Here is a 25581-nt window from a genome sequence, read left to right as displayed (position 1 = left end):
TCATACTTATTCTCTCATAAAGAAGAATTTTATGTTAATAAAAGAGATGTAAATTTGGTAATATACACAACCTACATAAAGCAAGAATCAATCAATATACAGGCGAATAGACAATCTAAAGGATGCGTTTTATTTTAATACCACTCATCAGTGAAAATCTATCATGCTTAACAAGTAGCTGCAATTCCTAGTGTCACAGTTTGAAATGGCAACGGTTATTGCAATGTAGATACTTTTGAACAAAAAATAATACGACTAAAAACTTCCCAAATAAATTTTTGAGAGTTGCAACACAGGGTGGCACAAAATGTGGTTTAAATATATGGCATAATTTTTGTTGCAGTGGAAAGCGTTCACTAAATATCCGGACATCAAGTAAACACAAGGATATGTTAAAACGAATGTTTTATGATTGAAAATGAAAGAGTTTAAGCTAGTTTGGGACACAACGACCTAATAAACCAAATTCAAACATTACTGTGAAACGGAAAGAAATTTCATTGATTGTTTAATGGCCATGTCGCTTGATTATAGTGGTCATTTATAAATAGTTTTGTTGGATGCTTTTACATTATACACTAATGTCACTTTTCAAGAAAAACTACAAAAAATATTTACAAAAAGTCCACTAGATCAGTAAAATGCTGTAGAATAGGTAACTACGATGGAACAGCTGCATTGGCTGTAGAAAAATGAACTGGAATGTAATGATCCGACAGAATGACGTCACACTTCTAATTCTTTTCCTTTGTTTGGTTCATTAAATGGGTTTTGCCACATATTCTTTAAGTCACCCTAAAATGTTAAAATCGCACGGATTACTCGAACTGTATTGAGCATGAACTATGGGTGATAATGATACACAACTCTGAGGAGATTTATTGCACAATTTTTCTATGTTGTGGAAAGAATAGCCTGACGCTATGACGCAAGATTTTGTGGTTTTACCGAAAAAGGATAGCCGAAATACTGCTAATTCCAAGGTCACAAGCAAACACAAATTGACAAATATCTTGATCGCAAGTTTAAAACATGCTCGGTAAAAGGACAAAATTTGCATTTTATTTATGAATTCTGCCCGAAGGTCTTTTTGCAATTCAACCAAAGGTATGCATACATAAAGACATGCTTTTATTCTCGCATCCTTTTCAACAAAAGGCAGTTTCAGATCTAGCGACAAAATGATAGTAGAAAAGCGAATAAGAAAACAGAGAAACAGGATAAGGGTATAACAGACCCTTAATATGTTTCCAGTTCTTAAGTCCAGGATAATTCTGTCAAGCTCAGTCGCAATGAACACAAACTTTGCCACACGAAAAGGCCATCTTAACAAATGTATCTTTATTGTCACAGCTGTTGTATGCAAAATGCTTTACTGTATGTAAAAGCATGTTGAATTGTACTATAAAGTCTATGTGCCTCTTGCTTTTTATCAGATTGGCGTAGAATATCATTTTTCCGAAATAATATAGGGCAAAGGTTCTTCTGTAGTCGCTAACAGCGTCCTTATTTCCATGGCTCCAAGAACGTGGATTGCCAATCGTTGCTACATTTTGCTCTGCACGTAGTATATTATCTTGATGGATTCTTATCTTACTAAGATCTTTTGTCGTTGCTCTCTGTTGATGTCGTTATATGCTGGTAAAACTACCAATGTTTGGGTGCACTCAAGCATTAACTGTGTGTAATCCTCTGCGTTTCTGATGCAGGCAAACGTTTAAGAAACATTCAAGAGAATGAACGAGAAGTAAACTATTCTCTATATTATGATACATAATTACCTGTAATGTGAATATGCTGAACATTGGCTTAAATTCTCTGTAGGGTTCATGTATGGCAATTTATGTTTTATGTGCAATTGTAGTCGCTTGAATCTTTCCAGGAAGGTTAGATTAGATTCGGTAAGGATAAGAACCAGTCATGAAAGCATTAAAATAAAGATGGGACCCCGTGCAATACAATATGATCTGATTAGTGTTATATAGTACAATGTTGTTTTACTCCTGTCTGTAAATGTGTTTCTGTTATGTTGTGCCAGTTTCATATATCGATTATATTAAACTATCGATTCGATATCGATTCATATTAAACTTGTAATATATTTGCTCTTCATTAAGTTAACCTCGCAGTATTTAGTCGATTCAAAAGTAATATGTAATTAGTTAGTTTATACAATCAGTTGTTATCTTTAAAGGGCCTAAAAGCAACGACATGTCAACGAGACAGCTGTTACTCTTGCTGCAAATGAGGGGATGAATCTGATTGGTTAGCCGTTACAGTGTTTATTGATATCAAAATTATATGAATGTTAGTTCCAACTTAACTATGATTTGAGTATAAACACTTCGAATGTAGATCAACATTAAGGGGTGGAGGGGAAGTATACAGCAACAGCGTTGATATAATTAAATCCTCAGTTTGTTAACTTTGTCAACGAATGTGTATATAGCGGTGTTCCAACTTTTCTTGGCAGGGATTTTTGCTACTAAAAACGCCAGAGACTGTGCAAGGAAATGCATAGTTCAAGGATTATAGAAATAGGAGGGCTTTAAGAAAGCCTCTCCAAGGGGTAGTCTATGATATAAAACGTGATATTAAAATACTCTATCTGTCTTCACAGTCAGATCATGAATCATTAATGAAATATATACACATAAAACATAATTACCTTGACATAGGCCCGTGTTATCAGCGGAAGAATTGTAAAAGGAACGAGGTAGAGGAGGGCGGGTTGAGCGCTTTTGGATAATTCCGAGATTGTGGTTGCGGTTAACAAGCCTACAAAAGTAATTCATGGCTATTGAAAGTGGCTGTGATGAAAAGCGGTGTCAACTGAAATATTTGAAAAAGATCGATTGCATCTGTCTATTCGTGGCACTTCGTTTGATAGATATAATGAAAAAGAGCCTTAACAGTGGATCGTCCAATTACAAGGGAAGAGACATCTTCACACATAGCAAACAGGCAAACTAAAATAGTGAAATTTCGGGCAGACAGGCACAAAGTTAATTAAAACGCTAAACCAGATAAAAAGCGACCTGAAAAAATCGCATAACTCTCAAAGTGTCAATTACGAGTTAAAGCCAAGTATTTTTTGATAGTTGTTAGTAGGAACAGAGCAAAACGACGAAAATCGATTGGTCAACCTCAACAGTCATGTGCTCGTGTTTCTGATTGGCCTATTTCGATCCACAACTGGGTATATATATTTCCTAGCGTAAAGTTTTCGGTCTATGTTCTGACGTTTTGAACTCTGAAGAGTGTCAGACGAAAAGCTTTAGTTTACTAAATGTTTGCTTTTTTCAAAGCCATAGTAAATATTTAGGTAAATATTAGAAAACTTTTCCAGATGGGATAGGAAGTATATTAGAATTTAGCAAACTGAGTGATCTGTGCAAAGAAAACTTTGTCTTTGTAGTGTAGTATTTTATGGTATTCAATTAGGAGTAAAAAGATTGATATTTTTCCACGATCAGGAAACGTGTTTCACTATAAATAAAGTGACTTGCGAAATTTTTGTTGAAGAGCAAAACTAAATGGTTGATGCTACAACTATGAACATTTACAAAACAAACAAAATCCGAACTCACCAACAAAATATCCGATAAGGGAGCAGTGGAAATATGTTATCTTTGAAGTTTCACCCTCGTTCAAATTCATGCGTTTCTTGTGATTATCGAAGCGAAGAACAAAACACAAAAGCAAGCCAGGCATCACCTGAAATTTCATGCAAAAAAGACATCAGAATTTTTATAAACGTTATCAGAAGAAGAACACGAAATAGAAATTACATGCATAAATCATTCTAAAAAAAGCTTGAAGTTCAATTGAACCTGTAAAATAACTGAGCTGCATCAAAGGACAAGACACAATTGCATTGCAAGGGATGTGGGGTTGGCCATATTTATACCTCTTGATATTCTTTAAAAGGTGCAAATAAATCAGGAAGATATAGTGAAATTCGCAGTTACGTAGATAAAAAAATATCAATTTGACAGGAACTTTCCCCATGAACAATAATATTGAAATCTCAAAAAATATCGAAAACTTGCCAAGTTGGACTTAACAATAATCAGGGTGCCAGAGCAACAAACATTTTAAAAATACATACGATGTCACCGAGACCAAGCATCGAAAAATGTCCTGTTCTGTAGGAGCTAAAAGAAAAACAAATTATTGGAATTAAAGCCAGAGTGATTAGAATAATTAGATTAGAAAAGTGAGTAGACAAGTAGCAAATACCAAGAAAATCTTCCTAACCGACTTAAAACTCTCAGGAGTTCTTAGTTCAAAATAGAATTTACTTTTCTGATCAGTTGACTTTAGAAAAACTTCAGAAGTTGAACCATTAGTTGAACCAAACTCCTGGTTTGGAATTACAGCACGATTGTGACGTCATTCGCCTTGCTTAGATGTTACGATGCGGATGCTTACTTGAAACGAAGTACGAGGCAGTAGAAAGTGAGAAAATACAGCTCAGAGTCTTATTCTTAGCGCTTAGTGGAAACTTAACAATACAACTTTATAATCACATCGTTGTACGTTCAATAGTTACAATATCAACTAATGAGGTAGCTTTGTTATTAAAACGCAGTATTTTGATTTAAAGACATAATCGAAATAAAAACGAATACAAGAGCAGACCGAAAAGGATAGGAAATCGAAAAATAGCAGTGAACTAACCTTGGAAAAACAAGTTTACCAGGTAGGGATAATTTAGGGAAACCTTTTGCTGCGGATGCCGGTAAACTATTGTCATTATAAGCCAAAGAATTAACCTAAAAAAGAAAAAAACATATGCAATTAAAAGAGCACGTAGCGTAACTAATAAACTGAGATATTCGTGCTCACAAGAGTGGCTAAGGAAACAAAACTTGATAACGGACTGTACTCGAAACGTCGTTAATAAAATTCGCTTGATTAAATTTCTTTTCATCCACAATTTAATTTTATATTCAACGTCATATTGTTACCTGATACTGCACATCACACGTTAACGATAATGTTAGGGAAGACGACATAAAGTGCAAAAGTGACCATCAAAATATCTGTAATTTGCTCACTGTACATGACTTTCGTGAACCAAGCCAAATTAACAGTTATCAGTTAGGAAATTTTGAACCTTTTATTGGCAATATCTTACCCAATTATAAACATAATCAACCGATTTTCTAAATTCAGAGGTATTTAATGGTGCTTTTTAGGTTACGTGGTCAAAAGTAAACAGGCCCAAAAATAAAAATTTTATGACGTCATACATTAGAACTGTCATATTTTGCCTCTAGATACAGAGATAAATTAGCACTGGATTCACTAAATTTGCAAAACGTGAAATTTCAAATTGTTTATTCGAGTTACAAATTTCATAGGATAACCAGATCAAATTACAAGCATGGAAATTGCACTGACATATCCCAACCAACGTATCCAAACAATTTGGATGGCGTCATATTTACACGTTCTCCGATTTTGAATGGATAGAGAATGGCACACGGGATTGCACTATATACGCATGCTACTCGTTATATACTTAGGAGCTTGTGTTAAAAGCTATGTACAGGCTATTAGGGTTAAAAATGTCTATATGACTTTGAGTACTTAAAAGAATCCCGTAAACACAAATAAACGACAATGGACATGTTTTTGTGAAAAAATATTATTACTACAGAGCATTTTAGAATTTGTACTGTTGACACATAGAGAGGATCCTTCACTTTTTGAAAGTCATTTTTGCTTTTGAATATAGGGGCATTGAAAATCGATAGAGTTCTTATGAGTAACGTTCAAATCTACGATAAACAAAAGCCTAAAACGAGGTAATTCACAAATTCTGAACAAGAAACCATCAGGATTTATCTTAAAAAACGCCGATTTACAAGAATCTGTATGAAAAGATAGCATAATGAGATTTTATCTTATATGACTTAGCTTAAAGAGTAATATCGTTGGCAGCTTTGTCTTCTACAGTTATACACAAGCAAAGTGAATTAAAACAGACACACACACATCTTCAATACGGGATTGATATTAAGACCAGTAAATATCAGAACTGAAAAAGGATAGCATCTTAGAGCAGGGATGATGGCGAGACATTGTCTCTGGACGTACTAAACTTGAGCCTTACCGGGTTATAAGCTGGCTGTGTTGCAACTTTAACCATAACATTGACTTTGAATATATACTCTGAGAAAAAGACCTGGAAAGAACAATTAGCAAAGCTTCAGCGCACAATATTGATACAAATCCATAAACAGACACATAACTGAACGTAGACAAGAGGAAATGACTTCGCAAAGCTTAAACGGCTAATAAAGCATCTGATCAAAAGTAACATTTGTTTTGCCTCAAGCAAAAATATAAAAATATAGAACAAAGTTATTCTATTCTAAGCACTAGCACAACAACTTTATTAGCGAGCAATGTTTTTCTGTAATTCTAGTTGTTCAAAAGAACAAACAGACCTATTCTATTATCCTGATACCATTCATTTATACTTCGGCTCGAAGGCGCCACTTTGAAAACTGAAAAAGCAATTGAAACCCCCCCCCAATCAATCAAATTCGGTTCCTTGATTTTGAGGAACCTGTGAACAAGAAAATCGGCTCGGCTTCGCAGACTCTACTTTTTCTCCTATTTTCAATTTTGTCAACAAGTCTGCACGCAGGCTAGATGATATGAAGCTGTTTGCCAACAATTGCTATCTCGATAAGATAAACTGAATAACGGAGACTGAAGCGTGGAATATACATCATCTGGCTATCTTGCGATGAATGCTGCCTACAAACATCTTCCCTGGCACAGGCGCCTACCCACAGGTTACTAGCTGGTTATTTTTAATTTAATAAGATTTCGACAGAGTTTGGCAAGGCAGAAGAATCTCCTGCAACCTACTAGACATCGTTGGGACAAATGATAATGAATAATTGAACTGAAAGTCAACTTACCCAAAAGACGTCATAAACAAGGAGACCAAACAATAACAGAACTGAGACTTTGAGACTAGGCAGCCTAACGAACGCTATCATCGCGATGCAAAGAGCCATAGCAAGGGCTAAAAAGCAAACGCAGAGTTATTAAAAAATAATAGGTTAAGCTTCCATCACAAGAAATGATTTCCAAAATAATCCCCCATGTTGTAACTCTTGAGATAGTGATCATAAGGGTAGAATGAAGCCCTGAGATCAACCTGAAATGTTTTAATTGTAACTTAAAACGTACACCTCAAAATAGTACTGCTGTGCCAAGACTGACATCGATCAGCACTCTAGATTGTACGAACTGATAAACTGGGGTTACCGTTTTGTCACTGATGATGTACGTATAAAACAGAATTGAGACTGGGAGCCTGGGAATCTGGGAGCATAATGCAAGGTCAATCTAGACAGCAAATCTGTGTTTCGAATTACTCTCTATAAATCCTGAAGTCGTCCTATATTAAAAACCCACTTATACTACATGAATCAACCGGACATCAATATGTATTCTTAAAGACAAACATTCGAAAATGTACGAGTATACCGAATACCAAAGGTCCCCCTTTGAAAGGAGACAACATTATTAGTATTAAAGTATTAGAGAGCAATAGGATGTGCAAAATTCATAACTATTGCATCAACAAAAATTTGAGTTCTATCAGGAGATCTTTATTCGTCACATTACAGCGAGTAAATTGCAATGAACAATAAAAAATGTATCCAACCTTTGTTATATCCAACTTAACAAATTTTGTCATAACTGATTAAGATGAAATGCAACGAGATACAATATGGAATAGGGATTTTATTTGTAGCCCTGTCTATGGTAATAATTTATTCACTGAAAAAAGTATCTTTGAAGCTTCCGTTAAAAAGTGAGGCCGCAATTTTAGCGCACTACATTTAAACAAGTCGGTGAAAGAAGGTCTTAACAGAAGTCTTTAGCTACAGCACCGCGTCTGTGTGCAATCATTTACGATGCATGAAAACCATCGAATTTTATTTCAACTGGTCGAATTTCATTTCGGGGAATAAATTGCGTTTGAAATGAACTACGTATATTTTTTGGTGATTCAGGCTACAATCCTTGTCAAAGTCTTAAAACATTAATCTTTATGATTGCAGATTATCAACAGCTCCCCTAAAGCATTAATAGCAAACTATTAAAAACATTTTGCAGACTTATTTGTCTTATACTATGTTCTGGTTTCTGAAGTCGAGAGCCATACGCAGGGCGTTATCTAACATACTCAGTGAAGAGGGAATTGCCCTACGACTTCCCCTACCACTGACGAGCTAAGTGCTACTTTTATTCCAAATGTCTAGGCCACTGTGAGGCCTTTTCAAAAGTGTAAACATGATGCAAATGTACAGGCAAAAAGAAACAGAATATTTTCTCAATTATGGTGAAATAGCTCCACTGCTACAAGTGTAAAAAGACATCGCAAGTGTAAGAACACATCTTAACCTAATAGTTATCCTAAAAATATTTGTGCGTAACAACCCATCCAGCCCTTGCAACAAGCCAGAATTGTTTAGGGTAAGCGGGGTCTATAAACCACAGAAAATTTCTGGTGGTGAGCGTGAGCCCTTTTGCAAAATGCCCCAACACTAAAAAATCTTTAAAAAATGCCCTGGGCATACGGTTTTTAACACTACGACCAGCATTCTTTTCGTGGAGAAGGGGTACAAAGTCACTCTTCACAACTGGAAGCTTCTACATTTTAAAACAAAACTCAAGCAAAATGGTATTCTAATGACGTTTTGCGAGGATTTTAGGTTTTGACTGCAAAGAGTAAAGCAGAAATAAACAATAATCGTTGAACATACCATCCATTAAAAGCCAATGACCTGTCAGTATCCACATAAGGACAATAACAGCGGAGGCTATGAGGGACATTACTTCAGCAGAGGTGAATCTGCCGCAAATCCCAAACGATATCCTAACGAGAAAATAGATTTAATTATCAAGGAAATGATTAACAAATCAATTTAGGCATATGAGACAAACGAAGCCTTAAAATCACAAAGATGTACTAACAACTTATAAAATAAAAGATTCTAAGAACGGGTAATGAACTATATTGAAAAAATTTATTAAAAGATTTTTGGTACTGTAAAAATTCAAAATGGTGCCAAATAGCAGAAACAAAATGGTACCAAACAGCAGAAACAAAATGGTGCCAAATAGCTGAAACAGAACACGTGCTACTGAAATGAACTTTACATCTAACAGTCGTTGGAATATAAAACATTGCATAATAACAAACCTAAACTAAACTGACAATAACATCTAGATAGGGACCGAGGAAGAATGGCGAGTTTGACTGATCCCTTGCTTCTGACCCATCAGTTTTCCACCCTTATCATAGTTGCAGAGTTCGAAATAGAAAAGTAACTTGTTATCTCCACACCACACAGACTTTTGTTTTAATGAAGGCAGATTCAAAAACGTCTAAATTAAAGGATGACCTTGGTTTCCCAATGACTTTGAAATTTTCATCATTTGGCAGAAAGCAAGTACAGGAAAAGAGAAAAACGAATATGTAGAGGCCTTATTAACTGTTGTAGATGATTGTCATTCATCCATCATCCATTCAATAATCCATTCAATCATCTATTCACTCGATCGTTCATTTATTCATAAACTCATCTATTTATTCATTCATTCAATATTTGAAGGGTTTCAAAGCATTCAATCTTTGTATGCCACTATCATCACCGGAAAAAAATTCGACGGGGTGAGTTAGCATTTGCACTACAACAAGTTAACGAGCAGAAATCCGTCTCCCTTTGACCATATGCAGTTAAAAAGAAACATTAAATACTTACTTGATATTTGGATTAAAACATGGTGACGTCAAATATTGAAACAAAGGCAGCAACAGGAATGAGAAGGCCACTGTTGCTAAAACTACAAAGAAAAATCATTCTTAGCTGTCTTATATGTTACCGTTCTCAATGGATGCAGCTCAAGAATAAATGATGGCCAAGCTAACATGGCAAAGCTGTTATTTTTGTAGAAGGCCTAGATGCTTTGACTTTTCAATAAGAGTTTGAGGGGAAATCAGTAAACCAGATAGCAAATTCCATCAATCTATCAAAAAATATCAGGCATATGATCTGTCTCCTTGCCCCCCCCCCTCAGCATCAAAAATAGGGGATCCTCTTGCCACCTACTGCTACCCGTCCGGAACTAGCTAAATATTCCAAAAACAGATAGGCTTTCATGACCATGAGTTATGGCAAATAACAAGCTCGTAATATGATTGGAAAGGCATTCAAAGTCTTAACGATGATTAAGCAGAAATGCAGAACTACTGATATTATCAAGTTACGTAAATTACTAATAAACTTGAAAAATTAAGGTTGAGTCTAATGAAAAAAAATTGAATGTTGACGCTCATTTTTCTTATAAAGTAGCATTAATTTAGCTCACGAAATTACTTTAAAAATATCTATTCTTTGATTGACCACTTCTGTTGGAAGTGTTGATAATAAATCAGTTAGGGTTGACAACAAATTATCACTGTAACAGATTCAAAAAAGAAAAAAGCAAATAAGGCTACGAGAGAATATCTTACCTGCAGTCATTAATGTGAATAACAACTGGAGAGAATCGAAAAAGAAGAACATGATTAATAAGCTCATGGATGCACCAAACGGCAGGAGCAAGGCCTGTGCTGACTCGATTGTGTGACCTGAAAAGAATCCAGTCAATGAAAAAGTAAACAAATGTTGAAAGAGATGTTCAGTATGAATGAGCAGAATGCAAAAGATGAGAGAGACAGAGCAGAATGCAAAAGATGTTCAGTATGACCAGGGGCGGACACTTGGTCAAATATTTGGGGGGGGGGGTGGACAAGCCTATTGTCTTAATAAGATGACGTCACAATTCTAATTGTTTTAGAACAAAAGACCATTGTTCACTAAGGTATTGGGGGCGGTCTGCTTAGACTGGCAAAGAAACTTCCTACCCCAACCACTTCAATTTAAATGGTATGGCCAAGGTATGAATTGAATGCATATTGAACATAATACAAGCTTATCTATGAAAAAAGGCAAACATTGTGAAACCCGTTACTAAAGCTTTTCTCAGAGTATAAAACGTCAGAACATAGATCAAAAACTCTATGCCAGGAAATATACCCGGTTGTGGATTGAAATAGGTCCATCAGAAATGCAAGCATATGCCTGTTGTGGTTGCCTAATCAGTGCCGCTTGTCTGTCAAAACGTCAACATTAAACATACACATAAAACTAAGAGGTTTTTTAAGTGCTTACCGTAAATCCTCGAATTAGCCCCCTGGGGCTTATTTATTTTTGATATTTTTGGATGGTCCTTATTTAAAGGGGGCATATACGAGGGGAGGGCTTAATAAAATTATTGTAGACATTAAGAAGACATTATCAAAAGACCTCGTTTATCTTAGCAGGAATTTACTTATGAGCATTTAATTAATTACTACCAAAAGTAAGAATTTGTTGTGGTGATTCAAGAAAACGCCATAGGCAACCTCAAATGGCAAGAGTCAACAAATTGTGGGGTCCGATTCGAGATTTACGGTAGCAATGGGGATTTATTCGAGGGGGGCCTATTGACGATTTGTAGTTCTAGGGTGGGGGCTTATTCGGGGGGCGGGTCTTTTTCGGGTGAGGGGGCAATTCGAGGATTTACAGTATCTATCAGATATGGTAAAAGATAGCTTAAAGGCATCGGTGTTGCACATACACTCTAGCATTATATAAAACCTGAATCATAGAAAACATCATTGATATTCAATATGTTACCTTGTTCCCAGAGAAAACTAGAGGAAGAACCATCTTCTTCCTCGATATCTTCTTTATTCTTGTCAGTTCTTGTAGCTCTATGAATTAGATTACCAAGAAATTAAAGAAATACAAAGATCAAAGAAAGCAAAGATAAACAAGAGCTTGTGATATGGAAATTCTTTAACTGTAGACATTGTACGTCATTACATCCATAAAATATCACATTATATACACATAATAACAGTTTCTATAAAAATCTGCAATAAGATAAGCAAACAAAATGATGACTTATAACCAAATTGATTTTGTTCTGAAATATCTTGACCGTCTTCATCATAAAGAAATTACTGCCTGTGTGGTAGATCACATGCACAAAAAATTTGTGTATGTGCCATTCACATTCTTACCTATCTTGTTTCACTCAAGCTCCTAATAAAGTTTAAATAAATACAGCGAGAATCTCGATAACAAAACAACTATGCTTTCATTTCAATTCAGAATATCAGTGTCAAAGATTTGTTGTTTTCATGGAACTTTGCTTCACTTTTTTAGATCAGCTCACAATAGTGTCAGGGCTGCCATAAAATTCTCAAGCTAGCATTTTGTGCAACATCTGTCTTGGGAACATTAATGTGTTCATTAAAACCTCTATCACAACAAGTTGTGGACATACACTAAATTTTGTCTCCGTAATAAGGACAAAATACACCAATAATAAACCTACCTAAAACTTCCATAAATAATGAGGAAAAGAGATACAGCTAATGTGGCCAATCTTGAGGTGTCAAGAAGAGACATAGCCCTGCAAAACATGAAACATTCTTCCTAATTTATATAAAAAATATATGATGCATTCAAAATTCAAAACAATATGATGCAAACACAAACAGTTTGTTAAAAGATGTTTATACCTTACAAACAATGTGCCTAAAAGTTTATTTTTATGCAAGTTTAAGAATGTAACATACAAGCAATTTTTTAGATTTTAATTTTTAAACTGATGTGGTCCAGCGTTTGTGGGTTAGATAGTTGTATTGATATTTTAGTGTTTCAGATGGTAAGAATATCACTAAGGCCTTGAAGCAGGGGCAGACAGTTGGTCTAATATTGTAGTAGGAATATTCTCCTTTTCAGTATTAACCTCGTTATCATGTTACTTATGACGCACTTTACTTAAGGATATATATTTCTGCACGTAGATAGTTATAGGACTTTTGATTTCGATGATGAAGCAGAAAACATAAACGAAGTTCGTTTCTCTTCGTCTCACTTCTTCGATAAAGATCCCGCTACAAAAATTGGTGTTGGACCCGGTTCTCCATTTATGGTTAATAACCGTCAGTCATGTCCACTATCGAAGAAGTTGTTGGTCTTGTTGGTGGTCTTGCCGAAGTGGTGAAATCCCAACAACATACCACAAAAGAAATCACTGCCGAAACGCAACGACAGTTACAAAGCCTCTCGCAAGCTGTTGCTGACCTGTCTCTCTCCGTTCGTCCACAAAATTCAAGCAGCTCGACACTACGTCTCCCGCAATTAATTCTACCGGAGTTTACAGGCAGGGAACCTCTAGATCGTTTCATAGAGCAGCTCACATACATTCTTTCCTCCTCTGGTGTTTCTCCAAAATTTTGGTTGACTTATTTAAAGCAACAATGTCAAAAAGACGCCAGAGCCTTCGACATCGTCTGCAAATTCGAGTCCGAGAAAGCTATTCAATTCTCTTCTACGCGGACTTCAGACGAATTCATGACTCTTTACGATCAATGTTTGGCCACTCTTACAGCCCACCGTGGTGTACCCAAAGAACAACGTATCCGAGAACTTCTTGCCACGTACTACGCCATGCACCAGAATCCTGGCGAGTCTGTTTCCGATTTCGCACACCGTTTTCTGGAAACCCAGCACTCCCTCGAACGGCTCATTCCTGGTATCCATCAATCTTCCAGCCCACAAACTGGTGACATGGAACTCATTCATGCCTTCATTATGAAACTTTCTCCTATTTTATCCAAGGAACTTCTCAGTCGTGATTCTCCTTTTTCCAATCTGACTGCTGCCATCGAAGCTGCAAAACGATATGAGTCAGTTCAGCACGTCCTTTCGCCTCGAGACACGCCCACTCTATGGAAGCCGGAATCTCTCCTTATCACAACTACGCAATCACCTTCTCCAGTCCAGCAAAACTTAAATTCTGGACAATCAGGTACAAAAATTTGCTGGTACTTTAATAAATTTCATAAAGCTCATTGTGAATTACCTAATAACCGATGTAAGTTTGGCTTTATTCATAAATGCGTGCAATGTTCTAAGTCTAATTGTAAGAAATTCTTGCATAATTTTCACGATTCCACACGTAACAAGCTTTCTCGTGGCCAGAATCACGTACAGCCACGAGGCACCTTTAAACGTAATTCACATGATACTCGTACTTCTCCTCCTGAGTCTCGATATTCTGTATCACCTCGAATTCATAGCAATTATGCACATATTAACACAGATCATGATGCCTTTATCGTTGATACAGTAAAGAAAGTATTTAATGATTCTATTGTATCTTTAAAACAGGATCTCTCTGCTAGTATTGCACAGGAGGTAGAAAAACGTCTCCCCTTTTCAAAGTCCACCCACCTCCCCGAGGCTACGCCGCAAGATCCACTTTATGTTATGCCTGCCGTAACCGCCCTTACAAGTAATCTTACATTTTCGGCCATTCGTCTTGCGGATAAAAACATCTTGTGGACTAAGGTTACTTCTGCAGGGGTTTCCCTCCCGTTGCCTTTAGATAGTTGCTGCTCGGTGTCCCTAGTAAGTCAAAAACATGCTGCGCACGTAGCCCGTCAGCATCCCAATCTCAAATTCACTAAGCTTGAGCAGCACGTCCCCGTTTCGGTAGCTGGGCCTACCTCCAATCTACATGCTGTAGGTATCATGGAAGTCCCTATTGTATGGGAAAATGGTCGATCAGTTATATTTACAATGCTTGTTGTTCCTAATTTGACATGGCCTATTTTGTTTGGGCAGAATCATTTACGCAAGACAGATGCTCGAATTTACAGCAAAGATCTCAAGGTGTACTTTGCTGATTCTGCCATGAATTTCGAAATTTCATGTTACGATTCCAATCCGTTATTGGTATTTCCTAGTATGCAATGTCAAGGTAGTATACCCCCTGCTTCCAGCGCAAATATCACATGCTTAGCAACATCACTACCTAAATCTTCCGGGGGTACCCAACAGGTTTTGCTCCGTAAGGGGTTACATTTTTTGACAGTCAGCTTAATCTTAGCTATTTCATTTATGTGTTCTCTCTTTTCCTCGGGATCCCAATGCCTAGCAAGTCAGCAATTTTCCCCAAGCTTGCAAACCCTAAGAGTTCCAATTAGCCGTCCCATTCCTCTGAGTTTGGTCACAGATAGTGCCCCTCACACTCCGCATAAATTGGCCAATGACGTCATATCTGCGCCTATGCACGTTTCTACGGCTAACGTTTATGTTCATAGCGACGCTGACTCGATTAATCAACTAGGTACACATGACGATACATTGTCATTTACCCATGCCATCAGTCATGCCATTCAAATCATTGTTGACAATTTGTATTCATTTGTATGCAACACTGCCATGCGTCAAGCACACACTAATTTCTCTCACAATAAACCCCATTCTTCTGTGACCATGCACAAAGACTCTACTGCCCTACAGAAAAATTCTCCAGACGTTTCTAAACTGGATTCTCTTTTGACGTCATACATAAAAGACCCGATTCTAGAATACCCCGAGTTGCTTATGCGCACGTCCAGCTTATGTAAAGATTCGAAGATTTTGTGCCCATACCTCCACAAACCAGGTCGCATATATTTACGCACTTATATACTATATTTAAATCCGGAAATTTTTTGTAATCGTTAAAAAAAATGTAATCTTTCGCTTTCATTTTTTTTCGATAAGGAGGAGTAGACTGTAGTAGGAATATTCTCCTTTTCAGTATTAACCTCGTTATCATGTTACTTATGACGCACTTTACTTAAGGATATATATTTCTGCACGTAGATAGTTATAGGACTTTTGATTTCGATGATGAAGCAGAAAACATAAACGAAGTTCGTTTCTCTTCGTCTCACTTCTTCGATAAAGATCCCGCTACAATATTCGGGGGGGGGGGGGAGCAAGTCTATTGTTTTGATATGATGATGTCACATTTTCCCATTGTTTTAGAACAAAAGACCATTGTATTCTCTTGACCTCTATGGTGTACCTTTATAAAAGCATGCAAAGTTATTTAACAGATTGATGAAAATTCATGTTCTTTGTACCTAACAATAAAAGCTATTACATAAACCTGCAGAGCAACTTTGGAGCTCACACAAATTTATGATTCGAAGGCTCTATTCAGACGCTATCAACTATCATAAGTATTTTTTCATATGTAAGTATCAATATAATAGGACATGAATGGATGTTAGAAAGCTCCAAGCACAAAGGAACAAGGTTCACTGTTGTGGCAGATAGGGTGGTATATTGTTTATCCCTTTCATGTTATCTTCCAAAATCAAGAAGAAGTTTTACCATTTCACTTGGAATTTTTTTGTGAAATAAGAAAGGCAGAGAAACAGACAAAGTCAAAACAAATATTTTAAAGTTTATCAATTTTTAAATCTTCAAAATGACCTGCTATGCAGTATTAAGGCTTTCCATTAAGACAATCAATATTTAATGAGCAATCATTCATTGGGTTGAAAAGATATTAAAGAGGAAAGATTATTTGAAAAAGCAAACAATTACAAGCTGACAGAAATAAAAAAGCGACTTGTGAAAAAAAACTGAAAAAAATATTTGTTGTTATCCAATGCCTACCAGTTAATATTTTCTGCATTAGCATCTTGATGGGCTAAATTTCTAGCATCCAAACCATTGATCTTGGAGGCAAATAAATCAGGAGCACCCATTGTCTCAAGTTTCTTTGAAACTTGAAAATGGAATGAAACAGCAAAACAGTCTATAAGAGAAATCAGATAAAATTGTAAGGTTTCAGTTGAGGCTCTTACCAGAGATAAAGTCCCAGAAATTTAACAAGGAGACTTTTTGATACCAAGTCCAAGCCTACACAATTCCCATAACAAAAATATCATTTTAGCAGAGGATCAAATAATCAAAAATTGTGATTCAATTCTTCTCCACTCTTCATGAGTACAAAAGCTTGTATCTCATTAAAGTTTGCTAATGATTTTTACTGATTCAATGGATAAAGGTCTAAATGTAAGAATTGACAGCTCTCTTCGTTTTGACAGATTTAGTTAATGACATTTTGTATTGTACTTAACCAAATGATGTTTATTGTGCTGAAATCAGATTACAATAAATAACTGCTTAACTTTTTGTCTGCACTTTTTGTCTAAACTTTTAACATTTTATGTTGACTTTTAAAGATCAGGGACACTTTCCATTGCTATAAATAAATGTGCAGAAAAAAATTAACTTGATGAATTTTCTTCCAAGCTGGTTCAGCTTTAGGACACCTATTCAATGGCGACATTGTCCAGATATTGCCAAATCTCAGCTTCTTAAATGTGATGAGTTATGATAAAAGTAGAAGGTATACCCAAATTTGCTTAGTCATGATCTTTGATCAACTGAAAGTAAACAACTTCATGCAAAGTATGCCTGTTTACCATGACTCAGTGTCAATAATGTTCTTGAAAGAAAAGTTCTTGAAATTTCTTTGTGGTAGGGAAAATGATTTAAAGCTGACAGAAGCACAAAATTCTTCCCTATCCAAAAATTGAGAGATCTAAATATTTTTACATCTATTTTAACATATAATGAAAATTACAGCATTTTGGTCTGTAATGGTTAGACAGAGCTGTAATTTGCTATTTGGTGTAATGAAAAGGACAGTTCTAAGTTGTGTCTCTGGGCATTCACGCTAAATGCGTATACACAGTTGCCTGATGATCACATTAAGCATGAAACTCAGAGTAGTATGAGCAGATCTCAATTTCATAATTATGCCAAAATTTGTCATAAAATCATGCTAGGTTTGCAAACATATGCTAAATTTCAAAGCAAGGCAGTCCCGTTTGAAAAGAGGCTAGTGCATGCTCAGAAAAGCATAAGTGGCCAGACTCTGAGGTTGGAGACTCTGGCTGTCAGAGTTGCCATTTGGCCTTTCTGACCACTCATTTAAAACACAGTGTACTCAGCCTTTGTACACAAAAATTATCCGTTTTGGCCGTTTTTCAAAACCCCTTTTGTCATAAATTGGTTTGGCCAAAGAAGCAATAGTTGGCTGAATCGGCCACATTTAAAATAATTTCAATAATGCAAATGACGAAAATATGAAACAAAGTAACAGTTAACAGAAAATTCAAGATAAAGTCAAGTGAAGCCTACAAAGCAAAATCTTATTACACTATCACTTCTCACAATTAGTAGAAATGTAGCTTTTTTGTATATTTTGTTTAGCTGGCTGAATTTGGCCGCCAACCGTAAAACATTTGGCTGCCAACCATTCCAAAAAACTGGCAAAACCATGAAAGTGGAAAGTCACAATTTACTCCCAAATGATAACCATGGATGCTGGTGTAAAGTGTTTGCATTTGGTAATGATGGATAACAGAGCAATGGAAACAATTATTTTTTTAAAAAATATGAAAATTATGCCAGAGTTATGTTAGATTCCAAATTATGCTAGATTTTAAGCGAAATGACGATTTTTGACCAATATTATGCTAAAAGCACAATATGAGGCTAGATCTGGTCACACTGACTCAAGTAGCAACTTAGAATGATACAGCAAACAGCATTATCATTAAACAATAAACTTTCTAACTAACATCTCTGCAGGGAATGTGAGAAAAATTCTGTGTTCTGGGCTAGAATTTAATTTTTTTTGGGTTTCCCGGGAAAGTTTCAGAGAAATCTGCATTTTTGCTATGCCATTGAATATTTTCATATCCCATCAGGGGCAAAGCATGCTTTCAAATAAGCAACACATCTAGAGGCTTACAACTTTTTTAAAACAGATAAATTTTTAAGCACAGCTAGAAAATCAAGTAAAACACCCAAATATTACTCAGCTCTCAAGTTTTTGGACAATTCAAACAAAACAAGCAGCACCCCGAGCCCAACTCGCCACTAGATTCCTGGTTTTAACCTCACATAACTTCCAGCTAATGGTGCAAATCAAGATTTTATGACAAGTGAGCAAATTGATACAAAGATCAAAACAGTAAGAAATTTGATCAATAAGAAAAGCTGAAAGGAAAGGCAACACTTTCCCCGAAAACTTTTTAAAAATTGATTCATTAAACGCATAGGGCTCTTTACTGCTTCTTTGATTCAGTACCAGTCCCTTTGTGTTGACAAGTTTGGATGGAATTCAAGCCTTGTCGAAAACCATAGTTAAACAAAAAAGTTGGCAAAAGAGAAAAAAATTCAAACGAGATTGACAAGAAATTTTGCCTTTATTTTTAAATGCACGGGAAGTTAGAGATCCGTTGAACGTAAATTGGCATTTTCTATTTTCAGTATAGCTGTTCCGATGAGGTTTTGCTATGAAAACATGTTTCTTTTTCTGTAGGATCGAATCTGGCTGGCGTGTGTCCCACTCGTATATTCACTTGTTTAGCTATAAATCTGAAGTTATTTAACCGATACAACCATTTTATGTAAACACTACATGTATTTAGCTATATGCTAAGTAGTAGCCCATTATCAGCAAATTATTGCGAGCAAATTTATGTAAGATTACAGTTTTATGTTGTAAGTGGTAAAAAATTTCAATACAAGTCATGTTTAGGCCTGACAATCCAGAAACTTTCAACACGAGCATTTATCAAGAAAAGCATTGGCAAAACCTCTCTAGTTGTATAATAATACTTACAAGTCGTCGCTGCTTTTAGACAAAGCTTTCTTGTCAGCAGACAGTTTGTGTCAGGATTAAATTCGTTGTCCTCTTTGACACGAAAACAACAGAAACAGATTCAGAAGAAGCTTCGGTCGTGGTAACGCCGTTGTATCAGTCAGCACAAGATTTAATAGGCCTGAAATTGTTTTGAATATGAAATTCTAAAGCCAAGCGGCAGCATTTAAACGATTAGATGCTAATAATCGATAAACGTACTTGTTATTCTCGTGGTAGACACATTCTCTTATTGTTTGTTATTCAGCAGCATTACAAAGCACCTTGTGTTGTTCTGGAGCACCATCAAGCATAATGGTGCTGCAAGGTGTGTTGAGCATTGTTGATATGCGCCACCGTTGAGGTAACAGATGGAGGTACCGCAGTGCCTCATTGCAGTGCACCGAATGGGTAACACGCGATCAGTATCTTGGCATCTGTCCATTTTGTCAAATTTTTGTGTGGAATATTTCGGTGCTCAGAGTGGAGCTTTTGGAAAAGGCATCCACAATAAAAAAATTGTTTAAATTGAAACCGGTAGGCATTAAGTTTGAGATTCAACACAGGTTCAACAACATTTTCCCTTCCTAACCATACAATAAGCGACTATTGAAATATAAGTAAAAATTGATGAACAATTCCGTTTTTTCGTGGGTATATGATATATTGGGTATGTACGGTATTTTGTGAAAACTCATATTAACATCAAATAAATTTGATTACCATTGGTAGCAAAGCATAAAAGCATGCACTTATTTTAATTGGTTACAAGTTTTAGCTAATTAGTTGTTAGTTAGTCCATGCTTTAATTACCGTTGTAGGAACGTAAGTTACGAGGCACCGCGCAGTCATTGGGCTAGCAGGGGATAAATCCCCCCTCCCCCACTTTTTTGCAATAAAAGGTAAAAAACAATTATAAAGTGGAAGTTCTAATCCAACGGATCCTCGCAATGGCAGTTTTTCTTGTCCGGGAACCCTTTTTGTTAATCTTTTGGTGTCTTATTTCGTGATATATATTCCGGCGTTCTAAAGGGCGTGGCCCTTAAAAATGTTCTGTCATGCCCTTTTCAGCCCACTCGCTTTTAGACAGTGCGTGGTGCCTCTAAGTTTCCTCACCAAATGTATTTGCATGGCCTTCGCTCACTATTGTGACCAAAGGGGTATCCAGGCACCATTAGCTGACAAAGTACTCGATGCCTCAGTCCAGATATTACCTGTTTCTTATAGTTTTCACTTTCTTAGAAAAGTTGCCTCAAATTGATGAAAACTCAAACTTTTCTCTCTTCATTTCAAATCAAATTAAAGATTTTGCCACCTGCCAGTTGTGACGTTTTGCATTAACAACTCGTGATAATGACGTCCTGGGCAGTGATGTAATTCTTTGAATGCACGGTGCACTAAACAAGGTAATTACCAAATTAAAACCAAATCAAACTTTATTACATTGCTAAAAACAATAGTTGTGCGATAATGATAACTTGTGGTTCTTTTACTACCAGGCTATTAATAGGCACGTACATCGATATTGGCTGTTATGAGACTGTGTCGCTTCGTAATGCGTTTGCTGGATACTTTTCTATTGTGTGTCTAAGCGAATTGTCATGTTAATTCTTTGCCTAAATCATGACAATGTGCCACACACATATAAGAACCATTTTATAAGAACAAGAGCCTTAAAATTGGTCAGAAGTTAAGAACAGATTAAAATAAGCTGAGGTCGAAAATACTGTAGAACAGAGACGGCGCCACGAAATTGAAACCGGGGGGGGGGGGGGGTAAGAATCAAGTTTAGTAACATAGGAAGGCCCACCATGGTTGGGTCCGACGCGAAAGACAATTTTTGAAAATAAGCTCCTAGAATGGCCAAAAATGCATCTCCCAGACTCAAATTTAACAAAATACGACACCGCTCAGAATATAAAATTCGACATTTCTCAGAGAATTATTGGTTATTGATTTTTAGGAAAAATTGGGGAGACACTGCACGTCTACACATCCAAAATGCAGACATTGCAATGATACAGAAAGTTATCTACTGAATTTATGCAAATAATAGACAAATAATAAAAAATAGATAAAGTAAAATCAAGCAGTATATAAATAGTTTATTCTCTTTTTATTTCATATTTTGTTTAAAAAGTAATGATAAAAAGCGGTTAAAAGTTTTTATCTTTGAAAAAGTGGGCGCCGTGCCTGTAAAATGCAATTTTGAACAACGTTTTATCTCAAAAACGATAATATTTAGTCATGTGTGGGTGCTTTTTTCAGTGAAAAGTCAAACTTGTCGGCAAATGAATGTTGTCTCACTCACTTTGTTGGTAAGCGAGGCCTGAACACCTCCCTAGAGCGAAAAAGCTAGCAATCGCATTGCTTACACCTTATTAATTTAAGAACACATTAAGAACAATCCAGCCTCAGATTTTCGAAAAATTAAGAGCAGTCAGCCTGGAATTAAATTTACTGGTTGTAATAAAAAAGAGAGTTTAGCCTGAAAACATGTAGTATGACGTATCGATATTCTTTATTTCAGCATTTCAATAGATCAAAATAGCAATAACATCAACAAGGGGCTCTTTCTGCATATTGTCTATTCGGGGCCAGGATTCATTGGCTTAAACAACCAGTTCGCAAAAACAACTTTATGACAATTGTATTAGGCTTTTCAGCTTTATGGAAGGTATCTACTGAGATATATGATATTTTTAAAGAATTGTTGAGACTTTCCATTTCTTTGAACGTAAACGACGATAATTCTCACATAAAATCGTTTTGCTCCAAACTTTTTCCCACGTTCTCCGAATATTTACATCTCCTCGCTTGTGCAAAAAATGTACCCGAAGCCTATGGTAAACCCGAGGCTCTAGATAACAATATATTGAAAATCCTTTTATTTGGAAATGAAGATTTGCCATTGAAAGCTAACAAGCTAATTTTAAATCACCCAATCAAGTATCTTTTTGAAGCCAAACGCTTCGATTAAAGTTTACACCTCACAGACTAACCCCTCATCTTATATCTTTAGGTATTTGTAATTACAGACGTGCATATTTTCCTCTCTATATTATGGCCCCGGGGTAGACAGAGTTGATGTAATAGGACACGTGTATACAATCACATGTCATATCACGTGTTTGTTATCAATCAATGTCACATCACGTATTAACGTATATATAGGTGTTTGTGATTAATTAGTGTGTTAATTATAGTGCAATTAAAGAGCACACAAAATGTATTGAGTGCGTTGTCTTTGCCTCTCGCTCTTTAAGTCTTTGTAGTGTATGTAAAGTAGCGTGTAGTTAAGGTATAACAGTAACTTGTTATGTAACTTTCTGGAATGTATATAAAAAAAAGATTTACATTTCTTTCCACGACCACGGGAACAGCTTTTGTTCAGAAACATTGTCATGCAGTATCGATGTCCATGTCAATATTCCAAAAGTTCCAGTAAAAGCTTAATCATTAGTCATTGTAAAAACATAGGTGCAAGCACGGCTCCTAGTATAACTCCACAATTATCATAAATCTCTTGATACAAGCTAGCTGGCAATGCTCGTATGTATAGGGACAATTTCAAGCCTTTGTAACTAACGGTCGCGGGGAAATTTTAAGCAATCTTTTATACAAGTCTTTCAACTGCAAGTCAAAAAACTCTAAGGAAGATTGAACAAGAAATACTTTTACATAACTTATAATTTCGATTCAATAACTTATCTACTTTTTATAACAAGTTTTCTCCTTTAACAAGAAAGCAAAACGTTATCTTTTACGCTTCAAAGAGGCGTTAAAAACCGCAATTACAACAACTTAGCGACATATACATAACATATCTTCCTTCATATAAATATGTCTTATATCGTTCGATAAAAACAGTCTTAATGGATGTACCTATTAAAAGGACTCTAGAATATTTACACCGACAACTAACTACAATCATTGATGGGGCAGGTCCTTTCTTCGGGTGGTTTGTCTGAGTCACTGCATTCCGTTGAATGGGCAAATGTGTGCATATTGATGCACAAGATACATCTTCGTTGTTTTTCCTTGCAGTTTGACGGGCACTAGAAAAGGAGATAGTGTGTCGGCTTTCATTATCTACCAACAGAACATGGGTAGGATATATGAAAGCTGTTGTAAAATTTATAGAGAATCCATGATCGATGCGATAGAAATGTGTAAAGCATTTAGCGAGGGTCCTGTTTCAATGCCCATGTAATTTGAAAAAAATCCCCAATTCAAAGGAAGAGAGCTAAAGTACAAAATATATGGATTTTATACTATGTAATATATATGTAGTCAAATATGGGATACGATCCCCAACGAAATAAAGTACTCCCTAACTTTACAAATATTTAAAAACAACTCGTTATTCAATTGTACTTGTGACATCAGCAAGCAATACATATATATATAATTGGTTTTGTATGATTTATACTGAGCGATTGTATTTCAAGTTAGTTGGTATTAATTAGCGTTAGTGTAGCTAAAATTTTACCAAATTAAATGTCAAGACAAGATTAAGATTGCAAGATTACAAGGCATTAGCTGCTAAATCAGTATGCAAATCAATTGAAATGACGTACCTTTCCCCATTCCCCTGCAACCCACTTAACACAGGGAACAGTGCAGCGTGCCGTTTCCGGTAGTTTCTCTGCAATATTGCAATGCGATGAAGGGAGCCTTTTGCCAGCTAAACTTGTGCATTGGACTACACGACGTCGTATTCCTTCTCCACATTTTACAGAACACTGAGAAAGTGAAAAAAATTAAACAGTAAATTACACTGCAACAAAGTGTAGCATTGTATTGCATAATATAGTTACCGTTAGGTACAACAATAGTGGATATACATAAATTCAAACGTGGGACAATTTAATGGGTTTCACAAGACATTAACGACAAAAAGAATTGTGCATTTGTTTTCATTAACTATGTTTTAATCAGGTTTTTGAATACCATTGACTTTTTGGGCTGTTTTGATATCAGCTTGAAGTTAGATACACATTTTCGGCCCTTGAAAAATTCCGTGATCTGATATCATAATTTAAGCCCTGGCCAAACGAATAAAATATCAACATAAAACATCATCTAACAATGATACATCCCTATTTTTCGTTTGGTCACCATGTTTTGCGACGTTTTATGATGTTTTGCAAAGCTCGTTTGGCCACCCCTTAAAACATTTGTTTTACGCACGCAAGCGCAGTGGATTAATTCGGCAAATACAACGCAGTCACTGTAGAAAGCTGTGCGGCAGCGCTTGAATATCACAGATGTTTAACATTTGTTTGATTCATTTGGCCAGGTCACACGACAATGTTGGTAAAAAATGTGTGACGATGTTTCACGGAGGTTTTATTCGTTTGGCCAGGGGTTTATATTTCAGGATTCTTATTGATTGAAAAATAAAAAGTAGATTATTTCATGTTGGTTAATAGATCCTCAAAGGAGTTTGAATAATCAGAATACGCTAGTAGTAATGCTCTTTTATTTATTTCCCTATGTTATCCTGACTTTCTTTGCTACATAAATTCCATATTAATGTCCAATACATAAAATGATATAGTGTAGCAAAATTGATAACTGTGTATTTTCTTTGTCCATGTCTTGCTATTCTCTTTAGAAAATTTAAATGCTGGTTTTATCGATACGATTAAGTCAGATGATTTTGCTATCATCATGATGTTTCTGAAAGGCTGTTCGCAAATTCCAAAACTAAAGAATGAAAAAACTGGAATCTAAACAAACATGAAAAACCCACTACTTTGTAGAGAGAAGTTCGTCTTCGCCCTTTGGCTCCAATAAGTAAAGTTGTCTATAGAAATGCTACACTGATTGGGTAGATATACCTGTCAAGTGTTCGCCAAGCCAGAAGATTGGCCTATTTCGATCCACTACTGGGCATATACTTTCTAGTTTCACAAAATCGATCCG

At 36.0% G+C, this 25581-nt stretch overlaps 2 protein-coding genes across 4 annotated transcripts in view; both read right to left on the bottom strand.

Moving 5' to 3' along the window:
• On the bottom strand, window positions 1-20021 carry LOC135683364 (signal peptide peptidase-like 3). Of its 2 annotated transcripts, none has more exons than XM_065198596.2 (14): window positions 19873-20021; window positions 16605-16746; window positions 12472-12549; window positions 11766-11842; window positions 10559-10675; window positions 9807-9888; window positions 8805-8917; window positions 6945-7051; window positions 6125-6196; window positions 4684-4778; window positions 4112-4157; window positions 3591-3717; window positions 2669-2778; window positions 1-795 (listed from the first exon to the last, which is right to left on the bottom strand). In XM_065198596.2, the coding sequence occupies exons 2-14, from the start codon at window positions 16694-16696 to the stop codon at window positions 727-729; spliced, it is 1185 nt and encodes a 394-aa protein (XP_065054668.2). In that variant the 5' UTR covers window positions 16697-16746; window positions 19873-20021; the 3' UTR covers window positions 1-726. The 2 variants fall into 2 exon arrangements, with proteins under 2 accessions (XP_065054668.2, XP_065054669.2); XM_065198597.2 differs by lacking the exon at window positions 19873-20021 and adding an exon at window positions 19633-19866.
• Window positions 20022-23336: 3315 nt separating this feature from the next.
• Window positions 23337-25581, bottom strand: part of LOC135683704 (A disintegrin and metalloproteinase with thrombospondin motifs 6) — a 98924-nt gene continuing 96679 nt past the window's right edge. For both annotated transcript variants that reach the window (XM_065199038.2, XM_065199039.2), the window contains 2 exons: window positions 24231-24395; window positions 23337-23708 (listed from right to left, as the gene is read on the bottom strand). In XM_065199038.2, the coding sequence (XP_065055110.2) occupies window positions 23571-23708; window positions 24231-24395 (303 nt within the window). In that variant the 3' untranslated portion in view covers window positions 23337-23570. The remainder of the gene's footprint in view (window positions 23709-24230; window positions 24396-25581) is intronic.

Source organism: Rhopilema esculentum, chromosome 7 (assembly GCF_057945365.1).
Source record: "Rhopilema esculentum isolate cy_ngs chromosome 7, ASM5794536v1, whole genome shotgun sequence".
Taxonomy (NCBI): Eukaryota; Metazoa; Cnidaria; class Scyphozoa; order Rhizostomeae; family Rhizostomatidae; genus Rhopilema; species Rhopilema esculentum.
This window is presented reverse-complemented; position numbering and strand designations above follow the sequence as displayed.